The 24,457-nt window shown below is 49.8% G+C and overlaps 1 protein-coding gene and 1 pseudogene across 2 annotated transcripts in view; both read right to left on the bottom strand.

Moving 5' to 3' along the window:
• Window positions 1-7,603, bottom strand: part of LOC119444241 (poly(A) RNA polymerase GLD2-like) — a 190,205-nt gene extending 182,602 nt beyond the window's left edge. The window contains exons 1-2 of one of the 2 annotated variants that reach the window (XM_049663228.1): window positions 7,362-7,603; window positions 3,093-3,238 (exon numbers count right to left, since the gene is read on the bottom strand). In XM_049663228.1, the coding sequence (XP_049519185.1) occupies window positions 3,093-3,238; window positions 7,362-7,400 (185 nt within the window). In that variant the 5' untranslated portion in view covers window positions 7,401-7,603. The remainder of the gene's footprint in view (window positions 1-3,092; window positions 3,239-7,361) is intronic. The other variant, XM_049663227.1, reaches the window with a different exon arrangement.
• Window positions 7,604-15,010: 7,407 nt separating this feature from the next.
• On the bottom strand, window positions 15,011-24,377 carry LOC125943738 (uncharacterized; annotated as a pseudogene).
• Window positions 24,378-24,457: the final 80 nt, after the last annotated feature.

The following is a 24,457-nucleotide window of genomic DNA, read 5'->3' as shown; positions in this document are numbered from 1 at the left end:
GTAGACTAAAACCGAAACTTTACATCCTTGGATTGCATTTTGTGGCTGCAAAATTCTGATTTCGTACAGTGTAGTTGTGCAGAATATAGAGTACCCAGAGTGCAAAAATTGAGTGATGATTACGGTTGCCATTGGATATATGTAGTCAAGAGGTTTCACGCGCATGTGCAAAATATATTTTAACACTACACGCATGGCGTTCGCCATTAATCGATGCAGATTTACCAATAGGGCGTACAAGCGAGTTTTTAAACGCATAACAACAGACGGAACGACTTATTCAGCTGAGAGCGCAGCTTTCTTTCCCCACTGCCCCATAAAAGGAGTGCCAGTTCAAATCATCTTGCGCAAACGCATAAGACATATATATAAAACACTCGTAAGGCACAGTTCAGAAGCGTTGACTGTTGGGCAAGTTGGTGCATCATGTAGTGTCGTTGAGCAGAAATAAGGGTGGGTGGAAACATGCCGCCCTTATTTCCACTCAACATGCCACTCAACGTTGAGCGGAAAAAAGGGGGGGTGGAACCTTGCCACCCTTATTTCCGCTCAACATGCCACTCAACGATGAGCGGAAAAAAAGGCCACACGTTTTCACCCTCCCTTACTTCCACTCAATGACACTACATGATGCACCAACTGGCCCAACAGTACAACGCTTGAGCCACGGTGTTAGAAGTAGAGGTGGAACGACGGAGCGCCTCCGCCGTGCACTAGCTGCGTCGAATTTCAGTACCTCCTCTCCATCACGCCGCGAGATGGCGGGAGCGGTTGCGTGGCCAACAGTCGGGCGAGCCGGCCCCTATTGCGCATTTCTGGACAAGCGGTCACCGTCTAGTCGAATCAGTTTTCGCCACGTTGCACCCTTGTTTTCATTCTTTTTGTACGATGACAAGCTGTGCTATTCGTGTTAGCAAGCCGTGAAATGGGCAAGAAGTGGTTTGTGCCACGGTGTAAATCTGGCTACAAGACTTGCATTGAAAAAGTGTAGCTTTTTGCTGCACCCCGAGAAGCGGACCGCCTGAAGATACGGCGCCATGCGATTCAGCGCAAGGAAGGAGAAGCACTTTGAGCCGAGCTACGTGACGAAGACGCGGGAAGCACTCTACAAATTACACGTTCTTGTGAGTGCACCACAAAAGGTGGCTCTGACAAAAGACGCTGTGCCGACAAAGTTTCCCGACTGCCCTGCTCACTTTACAAAGACAGAAAAAAAGAAAGGCGCCTGCGAACCGTTCGCACCCTCCTGCCACCAAACGTAGCCGTGTCGGACTGGAAAATTCTCTCCACGTGCGAGAGCTACACTTGTAACAATGACAATATTTGGGGTTTTACGTGCTAAACCACGATATGATTATGAGGCATGCCGTAGGAGGGCTCCGGAAACTTCGACAATCTGGTGTTCTTTAACGTGCACTGACATCGTACAGTACACGGGACTCTAGCATTACGCCTCCATCGAAATGCAACCGCCGCGGCCGGGAACGAACCGGCGACCTTCGGTCAGCAGCCGAGCACCGTAACCACTGTGTGGACTGGCTACGCTCGTAAAGACTCCACACATCCAAATGGACCAAGTCGTAATGCTGTCTCTGGGCGACTATGTAAGACACAGACAGTGAAAAATATCACTCGAATGGGAACAGAGAAGAATCGGAAACACATACCCACCACAGAAAATGTCTACCCTTCTCGCGGTGCCAAACCAGGACCTTTTTTCAAGCCCTAAAGCGTCATCGGTGCCTCAAACTTAGCTGCTGGCACTTTTCTAAAATTCACTGTTTTATGTGCTACAAGCTAGCGTTAGCAAAGGTTGTATTCATCACACATTGTTTTATGCATAATCAACGATCGATAATTGCTTCGAATGTTCGAGACGGCAATCGACAGTTCGTTTTACTGCTGTAATACTACGGCTAATACACTATTTCTGTCTAACTAGGTAAACGTTCCTTCAACAAAAATAACTAACTTCTGTCATATTTCAACACAACTTCACTGTCATATGTTTAAATGCATGATTTCACATGTCCGAATGCCAAGGCGTCCTCCTATCGTAAACCTTCAAGGTGGTGAATTGAACATATTCAACAGATATCTATGGCTATATCGTCAAAATCTCGTGTTTGTTCGCCATTTTTATCTTTTTATGCTCGTTATAGCGTGAACACCGAGTTTTTTTAATCTATTTCGAGCGGCGTTCGCGGCCCCCAAGCGACCATGCATGTTACCTTGCCTCGGCCACGGGTACTGTGGCACCACCTCGGGCCCTCTGCACAAAACGCAGAGCAAAGTTCCCCCTTTCCGGAGGCGCCGTTGGTCCACCTAAAATACTTCTAACACCGTTGCTTGAGCGTCTCTCCTGTCCACGTTGTTTCTTCCCGCCCTTATTTTGTCTGTCGTATGTTGTTGTTGTCTGTCTGTCTTGAGCGTCTGTCCTGTCCACGTCGTTTCTTCCCATCGTTTCTTCCCGCCCACAAAAATAAAAGAACGTAAAATACGAATGACGGATTGGGACAAGTTCCGACAGCAGCGCAAGCAAGAAAGCACCAACGAAACCCACGAAGGCAGCTTGAAACCAGAAACTCTGCAGGAATGGATCCGGCAAATTCAGACAGACTTCCATGCGACAACTAAAATCATCGACACGTCACCAGACACTACATGCGTAATGCATTGTATAGTACAAAGGATTTTCGTTTTCCTGCGGCAGAGTTACAATGCACCACCAAACACACCCTCACTCCTAAGTCACCAACACTGAAACTAATCGCTTTAGCTTGGCATCTCGGGCTAAACGTTAGCCAACACATGGTTATGTGACAGCCACTGAACACACCGCAATATTTAGCGACTTCATTCGAAGTTAGTGTTTTGGCGCAGCTCGATGATCACTTTCATCCCTGCCGCTACCAAACACACTCCAAAGACGCCGACGCTAGAACGGATTGCTTTATCTTGGCTCCTAGGGCTAGCCAACACATGGCTGTGTGGTTGCAACTGAACACCGTACATCCTTCAAGTTTTGGCGCAAGGTGGTGCAGCCCTGTAATGTAAGACTTGTGGCACATTCAAGTGGAGTTGGCACTCACTTTTGTTGCCTGCCAGCCTGCAGAAACCCTCTGGGTGGCAACAACAGAACAGCACCTGGTGGCGCTATGGGGGGACACAGCGAGGCTGTTGCTGGAGGCACCATCGGCGGCTCCCGGGGTCTTGACCCAGGGTGCGGCAGCATAACCTGCAGGGGCACCAGGAATGAGCTACCAGAGGCTACCTGAAAAAGTGCTTCTTGTTGCGAGTGCACTACACGGGTACAGCGCAACTGTCTATTGGGCGGGCCTGTGCCCAGCAATCTAACCACAATGATAGCAGCGTCGTCGAAATGTGATCTGTGGGTCAAGTGCATTTACACATGACTCGTCGAAGGTTCCAGCGTAATCGCTGGTGCTCGTGTGCCTTCCAGAAAGTACTACACAATTCGCGTCATGCATACAATCTGATTCCACAAAGTTCGGTGGCAACAGACAATCTATAGAACCAGCAATAACAATGCAACTGTTATGCCCGCCGAACCAGGCGGCCGAACGGACGCACCACGCGACTCGAGTCAAACCCAGACGAACCCGAACTTAACTCTTTACTGAAGCATGTCTACTGCTATATATACATGAGACACTTGTGGCACCACCTCTCGATGTTACATGTAGTTACTGTCAGTGACAGCACCTAGTGTTAGTGTAAGACCCTACAGTAACGAACAATTTATACATAAGTAACATCTTGATGCTAGTTCAGGTTTAAAACTGAGATTTAACAACAGCGTGAATAAAACAAGGACATGAAGAAAGACAAGCGCTGGTATTTTTTTCGAGTCCTTGTTTACACGTGTGTCAACATCGGCCAACCCAAACGTTGCGTGAACGACTGCTTAAAAGGACACTAAAGGCAAATATTAGGTCAAGCTAAAGTGACAGATTAGTGCTCGTGAACGTCTAAAGCATCAATATTGTTATGAGCCATGTCCGGCGGACAAAGAAGATGCTGAAGCATAGAGCCGATGAGATGAGGAAGAGGTGAAACTGTGGTTCGCCATCTTTGTTGTTGCTGGCCAACTTTTAGTCTTTCTTGTACATAGTGTAAATAAACACCCTTTTCTGTAAATCTCCCCTTAACATCTTGGTGAAGGTGCGGGTTACATCACTAGCACATCATGGAACTTTGAAGCGGAAATCTCGTGGGCCTTTCAACCATGTCAACTGAGAGGCCCGCTGCTTCGGCTTCAGCTACCACAGCACCGATTGTATTGACCTAACTCCGAGGCCCTGGCGCCTTCTCGGGCACTGACAACATGAACGTTGAAGACTGGCTAATCGAATACGAACGCTCCAGCAAGAGCAACCAGTGGGACCTGACTATAATGCTGGCTAACATCATTTATTACCTCAAGGGAATGGCCCGTGTTTGGCTCTGAACACACGAGGAGGAATTGACCAGTTGGGACACTTGCAAGCAAAAACTGCAGGAACTCTTTGGGAAGCCAGTTGGCAGCCAGCAAGCCGCCAAGAAGGAACTTTCGTGCCGGGCCTAAACGTCTACTTAACCGTACATTGTGTACATTCAAGATGCGTACATTCAAGACAAAGTGCTAATGCACTTTGTCGGCAGGTCGATGACAAGGTGCTCAAAGCTGGCAAGGTCAGTCACATTCTTAAAGGCATCGCAGACGATGCCTTTAATTTACTCGTATACAAGCACTGCTCGACGGTCGACGACATTATAAGAGAGTGCCGACGCTTTGAAGAAGCAAAGAGCCGTCGTGTCTCACAACAATTCGTTCGGCTCCCTAATACCACCGCTAGCTCATCGTGTGAAGACATCCAGCCGCCTGGTGCCGAAAACTTGCTCCGTATTGTCCGGCGCGAGATTGAGGCTGCATCTCCATCGGTTCCCCCGAGACGTTCTTACAACGAGTACCGCCCTGCAGTATCTCTGATTCAAGCTGTCGTACGCGAAGAGCTGGCGAACGCAGGCATCCGCCCGATCTGTTCTGTAAGTAGCCCTACGGTCGGCAATTTCTTTCGACCTCCACGCCCACAATCGACCTGTCTCGGTTCGGCGCACACATGACGACAAGCCAATATGCTTTAATTGCAGTGGAGTAGGTCATATTTCCCGCCATTGTCGCTATCATCAGATTTCGTTTCCTCGTCCCACGTACACTTACTGCCAAGGAAGACAGCCGGTCCTCGCCTTTTCATGTCCGCAATGACCTGCCGCACTGTGATGTTGCTGCTCCGACTCCACGCTACAACCGCCGCTCGCCGTCCCCACAGAACCGGCGTTCTCGCTCACCGTCGCCATACCCTCGCCGTCCCTCTTCAGAAAACTGACCGGTGCAGCTCCCGGAGGTGATGCTGCATTGATAAACCGACCCAGAAATCCTCTGTTGACCCTGACCAGCCGACAAAACCTTTTGCACATAGAAGTGGATGGCGTGCCTCTTTCGGCACTCATAGACACGGGGGCGCATTTATCGGTTCTGAGCACTCGCCTTTCTCGTTGTCTCCGCAAGGTTCTGACGCCCGCGGCATCGCCTGTTGTTGGTGTAGCCGACGGTGGTACATCTTGCGTCGTTGGGATGTCCACTGTGCATGTGAGCTTCGCCAGCCACCAGACCTCAGTTCTTTTCACCATTCTGCAGCAGTGTCCACATGAAGTCATCCTCCGCCACGACTTCCTGAGTACCCATTCTGCCCTCATTGACTGCTCTTCTGGCCTTCTCCAGTTGGAACTTCCTTCTGTACCCGATCTCCCCACTGAGTCACACCCGTGTTTATGTGTCGCCGAGTTTGTTCGCCTTCGACCAGCCGCCGCGACGTATGTCACACTGACCTCAGATTCCACCATTTGTGACGACGACTACGTCTCCTCTCCTTCCCTAGATGCTCTTTTAACAAGGCATGTACCCTTCCTTACTACGTTGTGCCTGTTTCTGCAAACCGGGCATGTATCCCTATTCTCAACTTTGGACGACGCACTCCACAGTTTATTCCCGAAGGTATCACACTGGGAAGCATAGCGCCTTTAGACGCACACGACCCTGTGGCCCTTACTATCTATGCGCCCCTGTCTTCTGGAAGCCCTGACATTAATAATTCATTTGATGCACATTTTGACGCCATGATCACCCCCGGCCCTTCGGCTGCTCAGTCTGATGACCTTCGTCACTTGCTAGACGCTTACAGCGACGTTTCCGACTTTGCTTCGCCCCATCTCAGCCAGACAAAAGTTGTGACTCATCGCATTGACACCGGCAACACCAGTCCCATCCATAGGCGTCCTTACCGAGTGTCTGCGACTGAACGGCGCGTAATTCAAATGGAAGTCGAGAAAATGCTTGCAAAGGACATTATCGAACCATCTACGAGTCCTTAGGCGTCCCCTGTGGTGCTTGTCAGAAAAAAAGACAACACCTGGCGGTTCTGCCTCGACTATCGCCATCTAAACAAGATTACTAAAAAGGACATGTACCCTCTGCCACGAATTGACGACGCCCTCGACTCTTTGCATGGCGCACAGTACTTTTCTTCTATAGACCTTCGGTCCGGTTATTGGCAAATCGCCGTTGACGAAAAAGACATGGAGAAGACTGCCTTTATTTAACACCTGATGGGCTCTACCAGTTCAAAGTTATGCCATTTGGCTTGTGCAATGCCCCCGCAACATTTCGAAAGAATGATGGACTCCCTTCTTCGCAGTTTCAAGTGGTCTACTTGCCTGTGCTATCTCGATGGCATCATTTTCTCGCCTACATTCTCCAGTCATCTAAGTAGACTCTCGGCTATTCTGCGCAATGCAGGTCTTCAACTTAACTCTGCCAAATGCCGCTTCGGTCGCCCCGAGATCACTGTACTTAGCCATCTTGTTGATGTACAGGTATACGGCCTGACCCTGCCAAAGTTAGTGCCGTTGCCAACTTTCCGACATCTCGCTCCTACTCAGGATGTCCATTCCTTTTTCAGCCTGTGTTCTTATTTTCGGCGGTATGTGAAAGATTTTGCAGCACTAGCACGGCCCCTCACCTGCCTTCTTAAGAAAGACGTGACTTTTTCTTGGGGTCCTGCACAAGCGTCCGCCTTCTCACAGCTGATTTGAATACTGACATCACCACCAGTGTTAGCTCACTTCGACGAATCTGCACCCACAGAAATCCGTACCGACGCTAGTGGCCATGGAATCGGCGCAGTTCTAGCCCAACGCCAGCATGGTCAGGATTGTGTTATTGCTTACGCCATTCGCCTTCTTTCCTCGGCTGAGCAAAACTATTTGGATCATGGGCCATCGCCAAGTTTAGCCCTTACCTCTACAGCCGACCCTTCACCGTCATTACTGACCACCATGCTCTATGCTGGCTGTCTTCTCTCAAAGATCCCACTGGTCGCCTTGGTCGTTGGGCACTGCGACTTCAAGAATACTCGTATACCGTCATTTACAAGTCTGGCCGCTTGCACCAGGATGCCAACTGCCTCTCGAGATACCCAGTAGATCCACCGGACGCTGTCCTGAGCAACTCCAGCCCGTGTGTTCTTTCCATCTCTCAACTCTTCAACATCGCTGCCGAACAACGCCTTGACGCGTCTCTAAGCAAGATCATCGAAAATTTGCACTCCCACGTTCCTGATCCTTCCCTCCACCTCTTTGTACTCCAAAATGACACGTTATATCGTCGCAGTTCACTCCCTGATGGTCCTGACCTGTTGTTAGTCATCCCGGCTCACCTCCGTTCCACTGTCCTGGCGCAGCTTTACAACGCACCAACGGCAGGACATCTTGGTGTGTCATGCGCATACGACCGCACAAGCCACCGTTTCTATTGGCCTGGGATGTCCCGCTCAGTGCACCATTACGTGGGCTCATGCCACCTTTGTCAGCGCCGAAAAAAGTTGACTTTGCCACCTGCAGGCCATCTTCAGCCTCTGGACATTCCTTACGAGCCTTTTCACCGCGTCGGCCTCGATTTACTTGGTCCGTTTCCCTTATCTGCCTCTGGAAACAAGTGGGTCGCCGTTGCCACAGATTATGCGACGCGGTTTGCCATTACGCGTGCACTTCCCACTAGCTGTGCCACCAACGTTGCAGACTTCTTGCTGCATAACGTCATACTCCAGCACGAAGCTCCTCAGCAACTGCTCACTGACTGCGGCAGACAGTTCCTGTCCACGGTGATCGATGACATTCTAAGATCCTGCGCGACGCAACATAAACTGACTACAGCCTACCATCCACAGACGAATGGCTTGACAGAACGCCTGAACTGCACCCTTACCGACATGTTGGCCATGTAAGTGTCTACCGACCACCACGAGTGGGACGTTGCACTACCCTTTTGTGACATTCGCGTACAAAACGTCCAGGCATGAGACCGCTGGTTATTCGCCGTTATACGGTCGAAACCCTACATTGCCCATGGACACCCTGGTGCCTTCTTCTGGGTGCCCACCCACTGAGTATGCTCGAGAGACTATTGCACGTGCCGACCATGCATGTCAAGTTGCTCGCACTCGATTTTCTGAGTCCCAAATCCACCAGCAGTCCCGCTACAAGAGCCACCACAGGACCACCCACTTTGTCCCTGGATGGCTCGTTCTCCTGTGGTCCCCAGCACGACGCGTTGGCTTATCCGAAAAACTGCACTTCCAGTACACCAGTCTATATCGCATGTGCCGCCAAGTGACTGATGTCACTTATGAAATCGCTCCACTACTGCCTTCATCATTAGCAAGGTAGTGCATTGGGCGAGTTGGTGCATAGCTAAACAAATGAGTTGTGGCGCAAGGAAAGAAGAAGGAAAACCAAGGGGAGACAGGATAGGGTGCCAAACTTTCAACTAGTTTTATTCCCAGCACATCACCCAAATATATACATTTCCAATAATGCGCACAAAGACAAGGCGCAGCACGTGTCACAGGCTACCTGACTGCGCTATCTAAAAACAAACATTCACTTTTGTAGAGGGACACAGAAGGCACGCTGACACAACCCTTCCTCCTTATGTGATACGCCTCGAGCAGTTCACGGGCTAACACTTCTCTGCTTCTTCCTATCACGCGCGTGTCATCAAACCGTGGCGCACAGCCATGCGAGGCACAATGGAATGGCAGGTGTGAACCCACACCATTTTTAATTGATAAAACATGCTCCCTTAGGCGGTCATTAACACAGCGGCCTGTTTGGCCTATATATGACTTGCCACAGCTCAACGGAATTTCGTAAACGACGCCCACCATGCAACGCAGTACCGGCTTACTGGTGTGCTTCTTTCCGCATGAAAGCTTGTCCTTTTGAGATGAAATGCGGGCGCAAAGCTTAGACAGCCTGTTAGGGGCCAAGAAAACGACTGGAACATCATGCCTGTTAGCAACTTTTTTCAAATTGTGGGCGATTTTGTGCATGTAAGGCAAGACCAGTGGTCTCTTCTTCTGCACGGCCTCAGGCTGTCTGCTACACCCTTTCACTTTCTGGAGCAAAGGTTCAGCCACACTGGTTATGACCACAGAAGGAAACCCGGCTGCAACCAATCTCGAAACCTGTAGCTGAAAACTGTCGTCCATTGTGTGCTCGCAAGACTTCTTTAAGGCAGACCTAAGACAAAGTGTCGCGATAGCTCTTTTCACAGTCTTTGAGTGAACGGAGTCATAAGGCAGAAGGTCCTTACGGGCGCGGGGCCTGTACCTCCAACACGTATGAGTAGTATTTAGTAGCAGGTTAACGTTTAAAAACTGCAACCTATTGTCAAGTGGAAGCTCATGCGTAAACCTTAAGCCTTTTCCATGCTGTATGAAAACAGATAATACGTGATTCACATCGTCACAAACAGTCAACAGATTAGATGTCTTTAGAAGTACAAGAAAGTCATCCACGTATCTAAATACCCTAGGACATAAGTCTGAGTCAAGTTTGCTAGCAAGTACTTGGTTAATACATGAGAGAGAAATGTTACATAGGACAGGAGCTACACACGACCCAATGCAAATACCCGCGCGCTGCACATATAGCACGTCGGTAAAAGAAACAAAGGTGCTACTTAGGTAAACTTCAAGGAGCGTCAAAAAATTATCAATCGATAAACCACAAGAATTCATGAAGCCAGTGCTTCCATTATGCTCAATACAATGTCTGACGCAGGGAAGTTCATTGTGAGGGACAGAGTAAAATAAGTCCTCAATATCGATGCTAAAAGCGTAACTAATCCTACTTTCGTTACTCAAGAATTCGGTCACCACACCTGAATGTTTTGTGGCAAACAGGTCATCATCGTTGAGCATATTTATTTATTTATTTTGCATACTTTCAAGGCCCGTAGGCGCTACAGAAAGGAGTGGTACACACAGAGAAACAGAATGCAGAACAATGAGTAAAATAATTGTTAGATGGCATGGAAAACATGAGTCTTGAACCTCGATGCGTCTGTAATAGTGGCGACCGATGCGGGAAGGTGGTTCCAGTCATTGCAGGTGCGAGGTAAAAAAGAGTAAAAGCACGCATTCGTACGACAAGATGGCACGAAAACTTTATGAATGTGATCGCTGTGGGATGAAACGTAAGAAGGAGGAGTTAAAAGTTTGTCTTTTAATACTGGGTTGTGGTAAATCTTGTGGAAAAGGCAGAGGCGACTGTATGCACGACGTACTGAAAGATCCGGTAGGTTAAAGGGTTTGCTTCATGAGTGTAACGCTAGCATGACGAGGGTGATTAGATAGAATAAGGCGGGACGCGCGGTTCTGAATGGCTTCGAGGGAGAGGGTTAGTGATACTTGAGGGGGATCCCAGATGGCCGAGGCATATTCTAATTTTGATCGAACAAGTGTTTTGTAGAGCGTCAGTTTTCACTTTTTGCTCAAGCAACAGCACCACTTCTTGCTCAAGCACCAGTTTGCCTAAATTCAGTTCCCTGCATAGAGACACGGCACGGCTTTTTACCTTGGCAGGCTTTGCTGTTGAAGGGACAAAATTCTTCTCAATGGCACCGGTGGCCTTTTCCAAGAAAAGGCACTGAGGTAACACAACAAAGCCTCCTTCCTTATCCGACTGCAGAAGGAGCAGCTCGTTGGTCTTGAAGAAGGACACAGTTCTTTCCATCTCATTCGTCTGCCGGGATTTGGATTTGTTCCTCAGGATTGAGTCCGAACCTTCTAGAAGGCAACACTCACGGTCCTGTTCTTCAGCTCTCATAGAGACGCGGCGGTTTAGAGCCAGAAGTTCATGTGCAGGGAACTGAATTTAGGCAAACTTGCAAAATGCATAAACGATTGCAAAGGCAATACCCTTGAAGTGTTCTTCACAGTAAAGCCACATAAGCCTGAGAGGCCGTTCCGGTCTATCGTGACTGAGAAGGGCACTTGGCAGCTACAGGTTAGTCCCTTCTTGCTCAAGCACCTAAATATGCTCAACGATGATGACCTGTTTGCCACAAAACATTCAAGTGTGGTGACCGAATTCTTGAGTAACGAAAGTGGGATTATTTACGCTTTTAGCATCGATGTTGAGGACTTATTTTACTCTGTCCATCACAATGAACTTCTTCCCTGCCTCAGTCATTGTATTGAACATAATGGAAGCACTGGCTTCATGAATTCTTGTGGTTTATCGATTGATAATTTTTTGACGCTCCTTGAATTTTACCTACGTAGCACCTTTGTTTCTTTTACCGACGTGCTATATGTGCAGCGCGCGGGTATTTGCATTAGGTCGTGTGTAGCTCCTGTCCTATGTAACATTTCTATCTCATGTATTGACCAAGTACTTGCTAGCAAACTTGACTCAGACTTATGTCCTAGGGTGTTTAGATACGTGGATGACCTTCTTGTACTTCTAAAGACATCTAATCCGTTGACTGTTTCTGACGATGTCAATCACGTATTATCTGTTTTCAGACAGCATGGAAAAGGCTTAAAGTTTACGCATGAGCTTCCACTTGACAATAGGTTGCAGTTTTTAGACATTAACCTGCTACTAAATACTACTTATACGTGTTGGAGGTACAGCCCCCGCGCCCGTAAGGACCTTCTGCCTTATGATTCCGCTCACTCAAAGACTGTGAAAAGAGCTATCGCGACACTGTGTCTCCAGAAAGTGAAAGGGTGTAGCAGACAGCCTGAGGCCGTGCAGAAGAAGAGACCACTGGTCTTGCCTTACATGCACAAAATCGCCCACAATTTGAAAAAAGTTGCTAACAGGCATGACGTTCCAGTCGTTTTCTCGGCCCCTAACAGGCTGTCTAAGCTTTGCGCCCGCATTTCATCTCAAAAGGCCAAGCTTTCATGCGGAAAGAAGCACGCCAGTAAGCCGGTACTGCGTTGCATGGTGGGCGTCGTTTACGAAATTCCGTTGAGCTGTGGCAAGTCATATATAGGCCAAACAGGCCGCTGTGTTAATGACCGCCTAAGGGAGCATGTTTTATCAATTAAAAATGGTGTGGGTTCACACCTGCCATTCCATTGTGCCTCGCATGGCTGTGCGCCACGGTTTGATGACACGCGCGTGATAGGAAGAAGCAGAGAAGTGTTAGCCCGTGAACTGCTCGAGGTGTATCACATAAGGAGGAAGGGTGATGGTTGTGTCAGCGTGCCTTCTGTTTCCCTCTACAAAAGTGAATGTTTGTTTTTAGATAGCGCAGTGAGGTAGCCTGTGACACGTGCTGCGCCTTGTCTTTGTGCGCATTATTGGAAATGTATATATTTGGGTGATGTGCTGGGAATAAAACTAGTTGAAAGTTTGGCGACCCTATCCTGTCTCCCCTTGGTTTTCCTTCTTCTTTCCTTGCGCCACAACTCATTTGTTTTGCTTTCATCATCCTCTGCTCCTCCCCGCAAGGACATTGTACACGTCCGTCTCAAGCCCTATCATGCCCCGGACACCCGGGGCATGACCCGGGCACCCGGGCGCGCCATACGTTATTTTTTTACGTATGGCGCGCCGCCGTGAACGCCATCTCGTTTCTCTAAAACAAACTGCTCCACAAAAAGGTTCAATAATGCTGCTTGTGCCGTTCGGACATTGCTTAAAAAGCTCCGAAAGCGTTTTTGCATATTCTCTGAAGCTGTGATCAAAGCTTCGTGTCAACTACCTAGTCACCAGTCTACGATATCTCCGAAAACAGAGGTTTTCTAAGTCGCGCCGGCGTCATGGGCATCTTGCACTGGAGTTTAAGGTATAGTAGCGGCGCCTGGTGGCGGCGAAAAACGTCATCTGGGTAGTACCAGCTTGGGTAGTACTGAGCCCTGGCTGTCGCGAAGCACGTTTCGAGCCCGAGTTTTGCGTCGATTCGCACTTTTTTCTGTCCTGTTTCAAGTGCGAAAAGGCTCGTCACTTTTCACAGACCACGCCGACTGCGCGGCCAGCAGGCCGCAGCCAAGTTTAACGAAAACGGACTCTCCGTGTACCGTGGGACGTAATGCTGGAAGCAGAAGGAATCGGTGACGCTGATCCGGAAATCGAGACCTAGCTCAGCCTCGAAAAAGCATCACCGTCGTTAATGCTGCGTCGTGAGCTGCCACGAGCAAGAAGGCCTGAATCCCAACATCAGATTCTACCGTTTTCCTTCAAGGCCTCACGAAGCGGAGCGTCGGGCGCGCTGGATAACTTCACTGCCCCACTACGAGCAGCACAGGTTTGAGAGTTAAATGTGCTCATCCTTGACCTCAAGCCAGCACGTTGAGGCAGTGCAGCAAGGCAGTATTGATTACAGCACATCGATGTTCGAGCGCTGTCATTAAAAGCTACATCAAGCGAGCAGCGCCCGAGCTCGCGCTGCAGCGCGATTTGCACATACGTTACTGCGAGCTCATATGCATTGCATCAGTTATTTATCAGCTGCTAAAGGGACAGATGGCCGTTACTACAGCGCAGGCATGACTACTTGTTTAGCGGCGTGCAGTCAACAAATATTGCAGGAGGCCTGCCGTTTCGCGGCATGCTGAAGGAGCGCTGCCATCGTGGCGCGTACGATCGTGCGCTCGAGCAGTTCATACATTGCGGCAAGCTGAAAGACCGCTGCCGTCGCGGCACGTACCGTCGTGCACTCGAGCAGTTCCGTACACATGATGTCTGCTTATCGCTGCTGTGAATTCATTTATAGCAAGCATTTCCTCGCGTTTGTGCACCTGAATGTAGCAGCGTGCAAACCTTGCCTGAAGTTCAACTTTGCACTGTGACTCGCTTCACTTGCGATTGACACCGCAACAAAACTTCCCCGCTCATTTCTTAAACGGCGTACACGAATTCAGTGTTGCATAATTTCTTGCCTTTACGCAGCGAGCCACCCCTAAAAAAATCTTCGGCGCCCGATATTCGCTGCAAGCCGTGGTACAACACAACCAAAAGTGGCGGGTCCATATTGTAAACGTGCTTTCCGAAGCAGACGACCGAGCTTGGTCCTACCCAGTTTCGAATTGAGGGCGCTTTTTAGCACCAATTTTGCAGCGCCCCCTGGGCAACGCAGAAGGCCCATACAGTTCCATTGTAAACAAGGAGACAACGCAGGCAGTTGAGGCAAGCAATGGATGCGTCACCACGTGATCAAACATGGCAGCGCCCACGGTATCGGCGCGAAAAGGGTCAATAGATTACGGCGCATACTGTGCTACAGACATTCATCCGCCCAGCCCCCATTGCACAATACCAAAGGGCACCTAGAGCCACCTTTTTGGAGCAAGACAACGCCAATCTAAATGCACTAGGGAGCGAAACTTGCTCGCTAGGGAGACTGAGCATGCGCAGATCTTGCCTGTATTTCAGGCGCAGATCTTGCCGCCGAGCAGCTGCGTGTCCGGCCAGTGCCTGCTCTATACTTCAGTGCCCGGCAGACGAGCGCTACAACAATAGGCCGCCGCGAGTACAGCATTCCGCCTCCAGGCGCCGCCACCTAAACAGGGCGCTCCTCCGTCATCGACGGCCGGGCTCTACTAGCAAGTGCGGCCCTCAACGCGCATTTTTTCGCGTTGGCCGCACCACCCGCATTTATTTAATGTCTAATTTCGCAGCTCAGAGGTACACACACATATATGTGGTTTGTTCCTTGCTGTACGAATTGCGAAGTGAAAACGGTAACTAATGCTGTGATGCGGCGCCGCCCAGCAGTGCGCGTGCTCACTTTCGGTTTAAAGGAAAAGTCAGCAGACGTGTTTCTGGGGCTGCCCGCGCAGTAATGTATAACATGGTGCATACGAGAAATGAAAGCAGCATTTATTATATTGGCTGTTGTCTCAAAGCTTGAGGCACTTCCTTGAAAGGGGCTTTTTGGCGAAGTACCTATAGGCATCATGCTTGTCCGTCACGGAGAATGCATAGTTGGATAGAAGAGGTCGCAGTAACCGCACAGAAATCAGTTCTATGAGTTTCATCCCCCCCCCCCCCCCCTGTGCGGCTCGTCACTGTCCTTGCATTTCAACAGGTTGGAGCCACAGAGAGCAGGAACTGCACGTTCTACAAGACTAGTGAGGGGTTTCTCAAGGGCATGATTTTCCTTCAGTGCCTGTTCAGCAAATGTCCGCAGGGTGTCAAGGACAAATAGCTGGTACGAAGGACAAAGCAACCCACCTCGATCTTGGCTGCAAGTGAATGTCAGGAGTGGCTGATTTATTACTGGCTTTGTGCAAAGAGCTACACAGTTCTCGCAGTTCATTTGCTCCGTTATAACACGAGCAATGTAGCCTCCAATGTACACTGTCACGGAAATCTGAAGGGAGGGCAGGTGCAGATGCAGGAGCGTAGTGTTCAGTCGTTCTAGAACAGTCATTGCAGTTTTTGCAATTTCTGACCGTGGCTGCACTTGTTCTGCCGGTGTCTTTCGAAGCAATACAGTGGACATTCCTGCAGTCTCGCTGTGAGCAACGTTGTAAAGTGCATTTGAGGCAGCAATTCCTGTTTTAAGCACTTTCTCAAGTCCTGAAAGGGCTGCACGGACATCCAAGGTATCATTGCAACCCGAAGACATACGCAATGTCCCAAAGAGAGATTCTATGGGATCACTGTTAAATTTGCGCGTAAGCACCTATGAAAACTTCTCAATGTTCAGCAGGTACTTGATGCATGCCACAGTTGAATATGTAGTGATGAGAAATGCTTCATATGTTTCCTTGGTCAAAAACTCCTTCGGATGTCTACATCTCTTTTTCAAATCATCCAAGTACATCGGCATAGTAGCTTCAAGCCACTCGAGCTGGTCATCATCATCATCATCATAATGCCGGGCATCTGCAAAGTTCTGACGAAGGTGCTGCGTTGTGTTGCTCGTATCATGAAGAACAAACCAACGGTAAATGTGCTTTCATGAATGTAATACTAGGGCCAGCGCTTGCAAATGATATGCTGCAAGTGTGACCCTCTTGTTCTTTCAGGTGCTCCAAGGCAGCAGTTACAGCAGGAGACAGCACCTGCACGCCCCCCCCCCCCCCCCTTCCGACATTCATCTTTTCAATATTGTTTGGGTAGACATGCTTGCGATTGAGATAGCGCACTGGTCTTACTGTCAAGTCTTTTTGAAGCTCGTAGACAGCTTTGAGATGCAAAGATGATATTTCTCCTTTTGGTCCGATGTCATGGGCCAAGAACTGGGAGCGCACATTTTTCAGAACATGGCATGGATCAAAGCTTAGGAAAAGGGGTCGCTCAGGGTCACAGGGATGTTCAATCCTATAAGTGAGACCAGGCGCGGATCCAGGGGGGATGTCCGGATGTCTTGACCCCCCCCTCAGATTTCTGCATCGCCCCCCCCCCCCCCCTGCTGACACGGGGACGGCCCTGTCGCAAAAAAATATGGCCACCAGCATTTTTCAAAAGTATTTTTCGCGAATACCAGTGGTAGCAGCCATGTAGAAGTAAAGCTAGCTCGCTCACAAGCTTAGTTATATTCCGTAGGGGTGTGGTGTCGCGAAGTTGCCGTAGTTATTGTTTCTCATGAACACCTTGGACCTCCTGGCGCCGGCCGTGCCTTACTCGTCCCGTCGGTGGCGTCGAATGAACGAGGGGACGTCCCTTTTGCCAAGCACGCCGATGTCCGCGCGAGCGCCTTCGCGCCTGATCAACTTAGTTCCCCATTGGGGTGTCATCGGTTGCCTCATTTGCTGTCATCGGTTCCGCGACCAACCTGCTTAATGAAAGAGATCTCTCGCTGAAGTGTTCATATATATATAACAACTAACAGCCTAACTAAGAACTACGCATAGACAACTTTTTTTTTAACTGTAGCACTCATTGTGATCACAGTTACACGTTGACAATATCCAGTACGAGCACAGTACCGTTCGTACGCTACAAGTTTTTCATTGTAACTTCGCAGTTTTATTGTCGTACATTAAGCATAGGAGGCTCAAGCCCACCGGATCCGTTTATCTGAGTGGGCGTTCTCGCGGAGCGGGGCGAAGCCTCGAGCATGGGCTGCGAAATGGGGGAGCGTGACGTCAGCGGCCAACGCCAGCGCGCGGGCCTAGGATGGCGTCGCGTGGTTAGAGAAATGGGAGCAGATGCGCGCCTTGTGTAAAAGGATGACGTCGCGTGGGAAACAAAACATGAAGACGCTGGCTCGCGCTCACGGCTACTACGCTACATCGTTCTTCTTGTAGGTGGCGTCGTGAGTCTTCACACGCGGTGATTCGCATATCGTAAACAACTAGCGTAGTGGTTGCCGCGTTGAAACGAAGGTGTCTCAGCCGAACACAAAGAATCTTCTTAAGGAAATCAAGGTGTCCCAACAGAACTCCAAAGCCGGACCCGTGCTTACGCATTTATAACGAACCTGCGACAGACCATCCCAAATTTTATTTTAAGAAACAATACAGGCTGATATACCGGGTGTTCAAAATTAAGCTTTATGGTTTTCTTAAAATTAGGCACTGGGAGGCACGTGAAGACCACCTGCGCAAATAAGTTGTGTGGCCAGGGGGACACAAAGTGAGATAATTATCGCTGTCAGCAACCGAATTAACTAAAATTGAATAATTAACTTTTTATTGACTGCAGTAAGTGTGTATGTTTGTATTCAAAAGTTAGAGGCAGTCGTGTTTCTGCACAGTTTCACTTGGAAGAATTCGTCTAGCATGTCTATGCTCCGATATATCCAACTCCAAATTTTAATTGTCGTTCGCATGATTACGCATGCAAGAGAGTGAGGATCAGCGCAAAGCTCCTCCCTGATGTGACGCGGCTGTTGGGTGCAGCGTTTAGTCTGACAACGCGGCGGAGGCATTGGCAAAGATAATAACTGCCCCCCTTCCCCTCACGGCTGGCGAAAAAAAAAAATCGAAGAACCCGTAACCGCTGTCGTAACACGCGACCGCGCAGCCTGTAAAGATGGCGGCAGCTGCCATGCCGAGATAATGGCGCGAGCGGAGAAGCCGGAGGCCAGTGCGCGTGCGTAATGGTGACTAGACGACCGGGCATGGTCCTTGTTTGGGCTACGCAAATAAAGTGACTGCTGATTTACAAGTATTGTAAGCTTTATTGAAATCAAAAGCAACAACTGCACCATCAACAGCAGAAACCTTTTTAGCTATGCTAACGAATATTTCATACTGCCGCTTTAACTTTGGTGTTGTCATGCACAAATCTCATGACAACACTTCACCCATCAAGATGTCAAAGCCCTAAAAATGTCCAAAATGCCTCCCTTCCACAGCAACGCAAAGCATAAACCGCTCTCGCGTCGAGTCGATAACTCTGCGCAGTGCAATTGAAATTTGGAGTCGGATATCTCGGAGCACGAACACGCTAGAATAATTCTTCCGACTGATACTGTGTAGAAACACGACAGCCTCTAGGTTTTCAATACTGTGAGCGCATTTTGCGCATATCGTCGTCGTCATCTGTACAAACGACTCATCATCTTGTGTGAGCGCTATTTGTGCATATCGTCATCGTCATCTGTACATACGACACATCATCATCTTTTGTCTCGTGCGGTGCTTCGTCTCTGACTCGGGCGACTGCTCGGAAATAAAGGCATCGCATCGGTCAACGTCTCACAAGTGGTGGAGGTGCTGGGTAGGTGAAGGAGAGCGACCAGAGGAGGTTGTGTACGGTCCGGGAACGGAGGAATCTGGTCCAGGTGTCCTGTCTCGCTCAAAGTTGGCGTAGCCGCGCCTGTCACCTGGGTGACGCCCGGGAACGTAGTAATCCAACCTAGGTGCGCTGTCTCGCTCAAAGGTAGCATAGCCCCGTCGTTCATCCTGCTGACGCCGACGGCAGTAGCGAGAAATGTGGCCGCGAATACCGCAGTAGAAACAAACCGGGCGCGACGACCGCCACGGAGAGTAGTACGGCTGCGCCGGTATGTGTCCTCAGTGTTTCGCCTGCCACATCTTCCGCGTATTGTACGCCCGCAGAAGGCCACACTGGTGCTATTAAGGCCACCTTGAGTGCAGATCTCAATCCGGCCCAGACCAATGCACTCCTCACCATTTTAATGAAGCATGAAGCTTGTTTTGACGTTTCTTCGCGAGGCCTGGGTCAGACCACTGTAACTACTCATCGAATTGAAACAGACGGCTCTCGCATCATTCGCCGTCGCCCGTACCGTGTGTCACCTTCGGAGCGAAAAGTTATAGAAGAACAAGTGAACGACATGCTGACACGCAACATTATAAGGCCTTCAGCAAGCCCTTGGTCTTCTCCTGTTGTGCTTGTTAAAAAAAAAGGATGGTTCTGTGCGCTTTTGCATCGATTATAGGGCGCTCAACAAAATTACCCGTAAGGATGTTTATCCAATGCCTCGTATTGACGATGCTTTGGATACCTTACAAGGTGCCGAGTATTTCTCGAGCCTCGACTTGCGCTCCGGATATTGGCAGATTCCCATGCATGAGCCAGATAAAGAAAAGACTGCGTTTGCTACACCTGATGGCCTTTTTGAATTTAACGTGATGCCTTTTGGATTGTGCAATGCACCAGCTACGTTTGAACGTATGATAGATACAGTACTCCGTGGCTTAAAATGGAAGACCTGCCTTTGTTACTTGGACGACATTGTCATCTTTTCGTCGAGTTTCTCCCAGCACCTACAACGTCTAGACCAAGTTCTCGCGTGTCTAGCAAAAGCTGGTCTCCAACTCAATACTAAAAAGTGTCGCTTTGCAAGCCGAAGCATTAAAGTATTGGGCCACGTCGTCAGTAAGCATGGCATCCAGCCTGATCCCGATAAAATCGCTGCAGTACTGCAATTTCCGCCACCAACCGCTCTTAAAGAACTCCGCAGCTTTCTAGGACTGGCGTCCTACTTCCGCCGCTTTGTCCGTGACTTCGCCACCATCGCCGCTCCTCTACACAAACTTCTGACTTCGAGCGCGTCCTTTGTGTGGTCGAACGACTGTGAAGCCGCCTTCCAGACCCTCAAACGAGTTCTCACGTCAGGGCCCGTGCTCCGTCATTTCGATGCAACCGCCCCTACTATTCTACACACTGATGCCAGTGGGCATGGAATTGGCGCTGTCCTGCTGCAGCGGAATCAGAAGTCCGAAGAGCAAGTCGTGGCTTATGCAAGTCGTGCTCTTTCTCCTGCTGAGCGCAACTACACGATTACAGAACAGGAATGCCTCGCCATCGTGTGGTCAATACAAAAATTTCGTCCCTATCTCTACGGCCGCCATTTCACAGTTGTGACCGACCATCATGCTCTCTGTTGGTTGTCGTCCCTGAAAAACTTGTCTGGACGCCTCGGCCGTTGGGTACTGCGCTTACAGGAATATGACTTCACTGTCACGTATAAGTCCGGCAAACAACATCAAGATGCCGACGCTTTGTCGCGCTGCCCGCTGTCCCCAAACGCCCATGCTTCACCTTCGGTATGCACGTCACCATCTAGCCACACGTCTCAGCGCACGCCCAGTAGCCCGGGACAGTCAGTTGCCTCAGTTGACTTTCTCCCGTCTACTGACCTCGTCTCACTCCAACGTACTGACCCATACTGCCGTACGCTGATCGACCGACTTACTGGCTTGGCACGACCCCCCAACAGTCGCTTCAGACGACAACTTTCGCGTTTTAAGCTTCAAGGTGGAGCGTTATTTCGATCAATCTACCATCCTTCCGGTAACCGGTGGGTGCCAGTAATACCTCGCTCACTTCGACTCCAAGTATTGGAAGCATTTCGCGATGACGCGACGGCTGGCCACTTGGGCTTTCATAAGACCTACGACCGCATCAAAACGCGTTGTTTCTGGCCGGGCCTTTCCACCTCAGTCGACAAATACGTTGGCTCCTGCGCATCATGCCAACACAGAAAACGCTCGACATCCCTTCCAGCCGGTCCTCTGCAGCCTCTACCATGCCCGTACACCCCCTTCGAAATTGTGGGCATAGACTTGTATAGACCCCTCCCACTCACGCCCGCTGGTCACCGCTGGATCGTTACCGCAGTGGATCATCTAACGCGCTACGCTGAGACAGCGGCTCTTCGCTCTGGTACTGCCTCCGAAGTCGCCGAGTTTTTCGTGCACGGAATCGTTTTGCGCCACGGCGCACCTCGTGTCCTCCTGAGTGACCGTGGCAAGACGTTCCTATCGCATGTCCTCCGTGAAGTCCTTCAGGCCTCGGACACCATCCATAAGACCACATCATCGTACCATCCGCAAACAAATGGTCTTACGGAGCGTTTTCATCGAACTTTGTCTGACATGATGTCAATGTATGTTCGACCCGATCACACCAACTGGAACACCATCCTACCTTTTGTGACGTTTGCGTATAATACTGCCGTCCAACGTACAACCAATTACAGTCCCTTCTTCCTGGTGTACGGTCGTGCGCCGTCTTTCGTCTTGGACACTACACTCCTTTCAGCACCTGCTGCTCCATCCGCGTCTCTTCCTGAGGAATTTGCCGCTCGCCTCTCCCGGTGCCGTGAACTTGCCCGCGCCAACACCGCTATACCATTCAGGACAAAAGGAAAATTCGCTATGATGCGACGCGTCGCGTTGCTTCGTTCCGCCCAGGCGACGAAGTTCTTTTGTGGAGACCTGTTCGCGCACCGGGGCTCTGTGAAAAATTTCTCCACAGATATCTCGGCCCCTACACCGTTTTGCAACGAACTTCGGCCGTTAACTACAGCGTCACTCCTGTCAGCTCAGCTACTGACCGCCGCCGCCGCACTACGGAAATCGTTCACGTATCTCGCCTGAAACCCTACATTCGCCGTACCTACCCTTTCTAGTTTGCGGTCTTGCTGACCGCTTTCCTGAAGGGGGGAAGTTAGTGTGAGCGCATTTTGCGCATATCGTCGTCGTCATCTCCACAAACGACTCATCATCTTGTGTGAGCGCTATTTGTGCAAATCGTCGTCGTCATCTGTACATACGACTCATCATCATCTTTTGTCTCGTGCGGTGCTTCGTCTCTGACTCGGGCGACTGCTCGGAAATAAAGGCATCGCATTGGTCAACGTCTCACAATACAAACATACCCACTTACTGCAGTCGACAAAAATAATTGTTCAATTTTAGTTAATTGGGCTGCTCACAGCGATAATTATCATCTCACTTTGTGCCCCCCTGGCCACATAACTTATTTGCACAGGTGATCTTCGCGTGCCTCCCAGTGCCTAATTTTAAGAAAACCATAAAGCTTAGTTTTGAACAACCTGCATGATCAGGCACAGCCGCCAAGCACATGGCTGTATTGGGTAACGTCCTTTTCCTATAAGCACGGAGAAACCGTACCTGGCTTCGCTACAGGTCTTCTTCCTCTTTCTGGGGTTTTACGTGCCAAAACCAGTTCTGATTATGAGACACGCCGTAGTGGAGGGCCCCGGATTAATTTTGACCACCTGGGGTTCTTTAACGCGCACTACAACGCAAGCACACGGGCGTTTTTGCATTTCGCCTACATAGAAATGCGGCCGCCGCGGCCAGGATGCGATCGCGCGATCTCGTGCTCAGCAGCGCAATGCCTGAACTGACTGAGCCACCACGGCGGGCTAGATGGCGCGAGGTAACACTCGTTTTCATGATGACAGTGGCGGCCGGGGAATAAAAACAGCGCGAACTTCTTGGCAATAAATACAAAAAAAGAAGAAAAAAAAAAGTGATTTGCCCTCTCAAGCCTTGTAGGCTACAGGTGCTGCTCTAGCCGTATAAAACGCGGGTTTATCGTGAGCAGAAACGGTGAATTTCGGTAAATGATAAAGGCTACTATCATCATCATCATCATCATCGACAGAAGCTGACCCCCCCCTCAGAAAAAACCTGGATCCGCCCCTGAGTGAGACAGCCATATCCCAGGAGCTCAAACGCATGCTCATTTACTTTGTGGTTGTCCGTAACGAGCCTTGTGATGCCAAACCCACAAGTTTCCACTTTCTTCATGATGAAGAGAACCAGCTCATGGAGTTGAGCGCCAGTCAGCCCTTTGGTAAAAAAGTAGCCTACCGGGATTCTGTAGGACGTGGACAATCCACTCATCACGAAACACAGGAGCGAGTTTTCTAACACAATATCCTTGTGGTCTGCCGAGCCAAGGTCTGCGTGGCCAACAAAACAATTTTGCTGCTTGTGGTACTGGAGTTTCTGTTTCACTCGTATCTCATTAACGATGAGAGAGCACACCCTGGACTGGGGTGCCTGCAAATTCTGGCATTCTGTTTTTAGCCGTGCTTCAACAAGTTTTGTGAAGCCCGCCTCTCCATTCTGAATACTGACATATGCAGATAGAGTGTTTCTGCTAGGCAGTTTCAGAAGTTCCTTGCCCCGCATATGCTCATAGGCTCTCGTTGATAAGTGCCTGAGAACAACACAGTGGCGAGTTGTCTCCTCAGACCAAGTTGGCCTTCTGGAAGTTTCTGATCTGGTTGAGCAGAAACAACGCAGCAGGTTGCTGCTCCGAGGCTGCCTTTCTTATGTAACAAATGTCATCCGTAAGGCTGTCCTCTTTCAAGCGATTCAGCTCCAGGTTATATCTGTCAATTCTCTGTCGAAGTTGCTGGATTTGTATCTTGAGGTCTCTTTCTTTCCGCTTCCATTTTGTCATTTCCGCAATCAACAAGCTTGGTGGCACCTTGCTATCCACTTGGGACGCTTCGATTACGCTTTGCCTTGTCTCCGCAATACCGGGCGTCGCGCTGGCCCGCCGGCTCATGCGCGCAAAATGGCACCTCCACGGAAGCGTCTTCTTCCTCCTCAGCCATTGCTTTGTCAAGATTAAAGATGGCAGCAAGATCGCTGGGAACGCGACAGCTTGAGAAGCATCCGTCTGTCGCACAACGGTAACACGTGCTCGCTTGATTACACTTGATAAACTTCTCTCCTGTACAGCTTTTGGCTGAAGATGACGGGGGTAATCGTCGAAAACGGACGGCACGGTACCCTTCTTGGGCCTTCGTCTCTTGCCGTCAATAAAATCTTGCTTAAACTGTCGGCTACAAACCTTTGTGTAGCACGATGAGTCGTTGGGGGTCCATCCGTCACGCCAGACT

This window comes from Dermacentor silvarum, chromosome 3 (assembly GCF_013339745.2).
Source record: "Dermacentor silvarum isolate Dsil-2018 chromosome 3, BIME_Dsil_1.4, whole genome shotgun sequence".
In the NCBI taxonomy this organism is placed as follows: domain Eukaryota; kingdom Metazoa; phylum Arthropoda; class Arachnida; order Ixodida; family Ixodidae; genus Dermacentor; species Dermacentor silvarum.
Note: the sequence above shows the minus strand (reverse complement) of the source record. Positions and strands in the feature narration are given on the sequence as shown.